An 8,019-nucleotide genomic window follows, 5' to 3' on the forward strand; every position below is an offset into this window, starting at 1 on the left:
CTGACCTGCATCATCACTGATGCTCCATCACAGAACAGTCCTGTGGCATCACTAATCCTCCACCTACCAGCACCCAGTGCAGTATGTTACTGATATACACTAACACGTTTAAATATATCATACAGTAATAAAATACATGTTAAGTATGATTACTTCTATAATACAGTAGTATTATATAATACAGTTCTGGTATTTAGTATGATTCCCCATTAGCCTAGCATGCTTCCTTTTTCAAAACAGTTTCCCTATTTTATTTTATTTTTTATTTTTTATTTTTTTTATAAATCTCACTTAGGTCCATCAACTTCCTTCTGACATAAATCCAAAAATCAGCTCGGCTGAAATATAGACAGGTAGTCAATTGAATCAAAATGCCTAAAAACAATCCACCCATATGGTTTTGCAAACTCAATTCACTCTAAATTTATATCAGTAGGGTGCATTTTATTATTAAGGAATTTTATTATTTAAAACGTGTAATAAGGAACAAACTTGATATCCTCATTTTTACCACTTCCACCCACTGCTGGCACACGCGGTCAAACGTTACATTTAACTAAAATGTAGCTGACTTACCCCAACCTGCAAAAAATATATGTTTAGACTCCTTTTCTCTAATTCCAAAAACGATGGATGAAACTGAATTAAGAGAACAGATTTTACAATTAATAGGGTGTTCGTTACTAACTTTATCCAGTAGCCAATCCTAGCCTAATCTGTTAGTTATCTGATAACATCCCTTAAATCTACTAATTTAATGAGTAATACTAGGAGGTTTTAATTTACAAGTTATTTTTATTTAGTTGTACTGATAATATTCAATCTTATTCTTTAAACGTCTCACCTTTTAAAAGTGCGTCGCAAACGGTTTGTTCTGCTGCATCTCTATGGCGCGGCATGTGTTTGCTGCTACTTCCGGGAACTATTGAGAGGCTCCACGAGCCGCCATTGCTGTAAAAAAAAAAAAGCGTTCCATTGGAGTCAATGGAGTTGTTGCACTCTGGGGTAATCCAAAGGCAGGCAAAGAGTCCGGGTAATGTAGTCCGGGGTGGAGTGCCCTCTAGTGGCTATCAAGTGCACTCCAGCTGGTAATCGTGACAGTTTCTCAATGATACGCTACTCAGTTTGAGGTACATCATGAGATGTTGCAACTGTAATTCCTCACCATCAGCGTTAACAAGTGCATGTCCATCAACAAACCGATGTGTATATTTCAAATTTATTGTGGTGCACAAGCGGGAACTTTATTAACTGTTTCAATAACGGTGCATATGTTCACCCAGCACTAATGTGAATGACTGATGTAACAAACGTTTGTAAAACAAATCTTGCTTAATCCTTTATATTTACTTAAAGTAGTAAGAACGACAGACGATCTGCATTAATAGACACAGTTTTAGGTAATAGTGGCCCACAACTGATTAGAAGTATTTTCAGTAAGACAGTAAAAATGTCGGTTAAACGGAAACTTACACAATATAAAACACAAAACTACATATTTTGAACACCCGGTAGAAAATATATACATCAATAATTTTTCATACTTACAGGTTGTGATTCTGAGGAGCAAGTTGGTCCAAATAAACTGGGTACTGAATCCCACGTTGAACTCTGAGATTTGAGAAGCAGTCGTCAATAAAACAACATTTGAGGGCTGGTCAAGTTGTTCGCGGGCAGACAACGGCATTATGCAAATGTATCTCGTAGTGACGTAGAACCGTAAAGACGATTCAAAACACAAACGACTCGTAAAGGCGGTTCAGAATCTATTCTTTCTTTTGGGAGACAATAACTTTATTTATCGTGCACTTTCAACTTTACAACTTTTCAGAGTATTTACATTTACAAACAGCTATATTATACACTGCATGAAAGGGAATATTAAAAAAAACATAATAGGGGCATAATAGTTGTAGTTATGAAATAGTGTTTGTGCCATAAAAATATCCAAGTAAAAAGTCTCATTGGATGAATTCACATACTTATTTGTGGATGTATGCAAATGTTTCCAAAATATGTCCATGATTTTCACTGCAGCAAGATTACCAAAAATGTGAGCGTATGAATTTCTTAATTTGTCATTCATATAATAGGATATGTGCACCTGCAATGAAGGATTTAATGTGTAACTTGTGTTTGTGGTAGAGAAAAAAAAATCTACAATTTTGCAAATCTTAAAACATTTTTCTCTGTGACTTCAAATATACTGAATCTGATACATGTGTGGATAATCTTTAAAACTACAAATTCCACCATCACAGGCGCTCAGTTGTTTTGCTCATAAGCCCAGCAAACACAGAACGTTGGCGCAACGTACCCAACCTTCTAACAACGTTTTAACAACATGGCCAAAAGGTTGCTATAAATACGTTGCGTGGTGAAGGTTGTTACAGCGTTGTCACAATGTTGACATTAAACCACCGTTAAGGGCCATTGCTTAAGGTTGTGCCTGGGGTGTCTGGACAACCACTGGACAAATGATGTACTCGTCACTGCCCTGAAGCGCGAAAATCAGCCTTTTGAATTTAAACTGATCGTTGGGCCGTCTCTCATTCTTCATCAAGCAAGGATACGTGAGAATTGCGTTTAATTTACTTCAGCTAAATAAGATACATAATTATTCAAACACAACCTACAACTTCCTTATCTGATGTGACATTTTTTTGAACATCTTCTGGTCAGGTATGACAAATATTTAACTTTATGCCACAAGTATGAAGCCAAAATGATTTTAATGATGAGTAATTGATTTCAGCACTCATTGAACAGGCAGCGACGTGTAGCCTATGCATGTTAATGTTTTTTTTTCTCTTTTTTTTTTTGGAAAGGCACATAGGAAAAAAAATGTTTGTAACTGCTCGCACACCTGTTTATATTTTCCTTTGATTTGTCATCTCATTCGTTTAGTTTCTTTGCCAGATTTTTGCATGTTTGCTCATGCTAGTTAGTCCACTCCCTGTATAATATGTTTGTTTGTTTGTTTTTCTTCTCACAAATGTATGACTTTTGGAAGTCATACATCAAGACAATTTGATTACCATATGCAGTTTTAATAAAGTTGAAAAGTTGAATTTCTATGTCATTTTTACTCTTCAAAACACTTGCAGGTGTTGATTATAATGAATTTACTGTTAGGCCCATAAATAATAAGGATAAACAATATTTAAAAAGTATATAATTATATAACATATGACTAATTAAAAATTAACCACAAAACATAACATGCTACATGGGGGATATCTATAGACCTATCTAGCATAAAAAAATTAATTGTCAGAACGTCGTCTCTCAGTTGCTGAATGTCGCGTAGCAACGTTGCTACAGCCCTATCACGTCTTACAATTCTATGTTGTTACAATGTTGCGAGCACGTAGACAGCGACGTTGCCATATCAGAAATGCAACGTGCCACAGACGTTGCCACAATGTAAATGTGTTTGCTGGGAGGCCTTGTCACACTGCTTTACAGACACGCCTGTTTTACACACGTCACTCAAACACAGAACCAGGAAACACATGAGTTCAGGGACAGTGATACTGAAGTGTAGTTGAGCTGTTCTGTGTTTGTGTCTCTGTATTCATGCAGTAAAATGGCAGAAGCCAGAATTTCTCAGGATGAGTTTATGTGTTCAGTGTGTCTGGATCTCCTGAAGGATCCAGTGACCACTTCCTGTGGACACAGTTACTGTAAGATCTGTATTACAGACTGCTGGGATCAGGAGGATGAGAAGAGAGTCTACAGCTGTCCTCAGTGCAGACAGACCTTCAAGCCAAGACCTGCTTTAGCTAAAAACACCATTCTGGCTGAAATGGTGGAGAAACTGAAGAAGACTAAACTTCCTGCTGACTGTTACGCTGGAGCTGGAGATGTGCAGTGTGACGTCTGTACTGGAAGAAAACACAAAGCCGTCAAGTCCTGTCTGGTGTGTCTGAACTCTTACTGTCAGAATCACCTTGAACAACATGAGAGTTGGTTTAAAGGAAAGAGACACAATCTGACTGATGCCACTGGACGACTGCAGGAGATGATCTGCCAAAAACACGACAAAGTCCTCGAAGTTTTCTGCCGCACTGATCAGAAGTGTATATGTGTGCTGTGTATGATGGATGAACATAAAAACCACAACACTGTACCAGCGGCAGCACAGAGGACAGTGAAACAGGTATGAACTTAAATAAGTCCCATTATAAGTCCTATTATAATCTCATTTAGGGCAGGTTCACACAGGACACGTTTTTGCTGTTAAAAACACAGGATGCTCGTCTAGCGTGTGTTTACATAATAATGGAAAAATAATAGAAAAAGTACTGTTCATGTACTGTGTGGAGATGCAAATGCTGAGGATCCAAATGGAGTAGTTTATTAAAGGGGTCATATGATGGTTTAATATATTTGGTTTAATGCAATGTGTTTAGGCTGTTTTAGGTTTTAAAAAGTCATTATTTTACACATACTATACATTATTGTTGATCCTCTATGCCCCCTCCTTTCTGAAACATGTTGAAAAACGCAGTGTGCTCTGATTGGCTTGATCCAGCATCGTGATTGGTCCAAAAACCTTAAGCGTGTGACGAAAATGTCACGCCCCTTACCATATTTGGAACATCAGCTCCCTAAAAGCAATAATGACAGGTGATCAATTCGAGCCAGAATCTGCAAAAAATCCGAAAAAGGCAGATGACCAAGCTGATCAATCAACTCTGCCAGCACGACTGGACCAGTTCGTATCAGATTGGTAAGGTTTTATTTCATTAGGGAAATAATTACTGATTATAATGACTTATACTGTCTTTTCACGCGTTGTGCCATGCTACAGGTGTGAGAACACTATGTAACCATAAAACCATGTCTGCATTTGTGATCATAGAAACGACAAGCAAGCGTTACTCTGTACTGCTCAAAACTCACTTTGAATAGTCAGTAGCAAATTCTTAAAATATGAAAACATACTTACAGGCTGTGTCTGAGTCAGAAGCAACAGAATGTATTTAGAATCGGCCTTTGTGCACAGCCGGCCTTGTACTCTCGAAGGTTCTGGAAACAATCCTCCGAAAAATGTGCAGCACACAGTCGAAAATTGTAGTTTTACTGTTCTGGAATAGTGTTGTAAATAAAGATTAATCACTGTTTTCTAATTGTGTCCTCTTTTGGAAGGCCAAACAAACTAGTTTGGCTTTCGCAACGAAAAACACATCGTCTCCATGACATGGCCGGCGGCAACAATAATACAGCGAGAATAAAAGCTACGCCTTCTTTCTCTGTGTATACATTTGCACTGTTATGAAACTCTGCCCCACATACTGACGTAGATACTTTGAACTTTGTAACTCTGCAGATCTTATACTTGCAGTTGCACCAACAGCTACATAACACACTAAAGAAAAAGGAAAACATGAAATCGCATCATATGATAGTGATGTGACGTTCGGCACAGAGGCTTCGAAGCTTGTATCAAAAAAATGAAACATCTCACATTGAAGCAGTGTATCGGAGCTTGATTCGTTTTGCCATAACCACGTGATCTGTGACGTCCGAAGCTTCATTTCCACACACAGTCACGTGACTGCTTCGTATTCAGATTCAAAAATAGCGAACCCCTTGAGCAGGTTTCGAGTGTAATGCCCTTCGCTAGTAGAAAATACAAAAAGAAATAGACTTAGCCCTCACACTGTTGAACAAGTCCTGTTCCTTAATAAAAATCTTTCATTTCTTAAATTACCCACAAAATAAAATGTCACCTCCCCATTTTACAAGCACTTCACCATTCCACATTAATTTTATTTTATTTTGACTATATATATGCCTACATGAGCCTTGCCTTTTAACTCATACGATTAGAACTGAGGCTAAAGCTTATGTGAATAAGGCCCTGTTTACACGAGAATGCTTGCAGGTGAAAACGTAAAAATATTTTATCAGATGTGCCTTTCGTTTAGATGGCGTTTTTGGGGCTTAAAAACGCAAAAAGTGAAATCACCCTCCAGAGTGGAAATCTTAAAAATGCTCCACCGTCGCGTATCCGTCTAAAGGTTAAAAACGCAAAAGTCTGCTAGACAGTGAAGGTTGTACGCAGGCGCACGGACTTGGTGTTGTTGTGTGGCAGTGCTTCACATTGCCACCTAGCTGCCTGGAGTGTATACTACATCAAATTTCACACACTTTTGTGTCACCATATGCACGCAGATTTCCCCCATAACACTCGTCTAAACGCAGAATAAAAAGTGATAACGCAACACCACTTTTGCATTTTCTCTTCAGATCGTTTCCGTGTAAACATAGCCTAAGGCTGCACTTGTTGATCAAAGCAGATTCATAAGAACTGTTTCATTTGTTCATAAGTTCATTTGTCCCATTTATAAAAATAATTTCTTCATAAATTCATTCAGAGTTGTTTGTTCATACACTGTGTAAGAACTACATCAACACTTACACATGAATTATGAGGATTAATTTTATTGCTTTGTGGTTTACAGAGCACAAAGTGATTTATAACATGAAAAAAAAATGGATTGGTCTTCTGGGACAGAAAGGCAGCTTTTCCACCTTTTGACCACAAGATGTCGTTAGTGTGCAACGTGTTGAAAAGCTTCGAGTAATGAACCATTTTACAATACAGTCGAGGGGGAAAGCCCCAGTGCTTCACAAAGCTTCATTTCACCATCACTATCATATGACCCCTTTAAAGGGTAATCCAAAGACGTAATACAGATAAAACAGGCAAAGGTCATAAACACAGAGTAAACATTCCAACACAAACACCAGGCAGGAAACTCAGGCAAACAGCGTGATCCAGGAAACAGGCGGGGTCAAAACCATGGAACAGATCATCAATGGCACACAGCAGTGACACATACAAGAGCTTGCAATGACAGAATGAACCAGGCTTTTGTAGGCAGAGGTTGACAAGGTAATGAGAACCAGCTGTAAGCAATCAGGGATGATGAGACCTGGCAATGGGTTGTGGGAAATGTAGTTCATGAGGGAATGACAATAGTCTGGGGTGGTGTGCCCTCTGGTGGCTATCAAGAACTCTAGCTGGTGATTGTGACAGGACTGAACCAGGGGTGCGTTTCCCGAAAGCATCGTTGGCCAACTATGGTCGCAAGTTCCGTCGTTACCAATAGAGTTCAATGGACATTGCGATGAACTTGCGACCATAGTTGGCCAACGATGCTTTTGGGAAACGCACCCCAGGTCAGTCACAATTTTGCTTGACACAAAGTTCAAGGAATTAGCCAGATTGTGCCACACAACATTGCAAAACTAAAAAGTTAAAAGTTATTTAAAAAACAAAAAACAAACAAAAAAAAACACCATCTATTTTATGTTTCAGACAGTAAGAAACCTCAACATCAAATATCTTCATAATCTCTAGATATTATGAGCAATTATCCATAAGAGACACAGTTACATACCTATTCTGTTTTACATGTGGTGAATAAAGTTCAAGGTTGAGGCGGTCATGTTTGGGCTGCAAATTGTGCATACACTAAAATATGGTCCATTCCGAAGTGTTTAAATCCAAACAAACAATATTCGTAGATTCTCCTCTACTCCTGTATTGTTTTGTGCTTGCACAGCGTCATGCAGCACGTAGACTCTGATCAGAGGCCCTGGTGCCGCTGGTTCCGTGGCTTGCAGTTTGTATATTAGCTAATGTCGCTAATTTTTTTTATAGATTTAATTATTTTAAAGTCATTATAGAGTCATGCGGTTTGAGACGGATTTAATTGACCATATTCGTTCTCAAGTCAAAGTCAAGTAATTTTCTTCATTTATAGAAATCTTTAAATTCGCAAGTGCAGTCACGTAGCCTAACTCAAGACCTCCACCTCTGATATTTACAGCTTTTTAAAGTGTGGAACTTGAGATAAACATCATACGATTTGCTCCGGCATCTCACTTGCAATATCACTTATTAAAAAAAATCACAGAACAGAAAAACCCTGATTGTGTTATTATGAATTCATTCAGCCACAGAGCATTGTAATGACATCGAACCTGGTCTGTCCTAGTCTC

The 8,019-nt window shown here is 38.3% G+C and overlaps 1 protein-coding gene across 1 annotated transcript; it reads left to right on the top strand.

Annotated features, from left to right (window-relative positions):
- Positions 1-3,535: 3,535 nt before the first annotated feature.
- On the top strand, positions 3,536-4,168 carry LOC307157641 (E3 ubiquitin/ISG15 ligase TRIM25-like; the record flags this gene model as incomplete). The annotated part of the gene is made up of 1 exon (XM_079869568.1): positions 3,536-4,168. Exon 1 carries the CDS (start codon positions 3,590-3,592, stop codon positions 4,166-4,168), a length of 579 nt encoding a protein of 192 aa, XP_079725694.1. The 5' UTR covers positions 3,536-3,589.
- Between the last annotated feature and the right edge of the window lie 3,851 nt (positions 4,169-8,019).

Source organism: Squalius cephalus (assembly GCF_949319135.1).
Source record: "Squalius cephalus genome assembly, chromosome: 4".
Lineage (NCBI taxonomy): Eukaryota > Metazoa > Chordata > Actinopteri > Cypriniformes > Leuciscidae > Squalius > Squalius cephalus.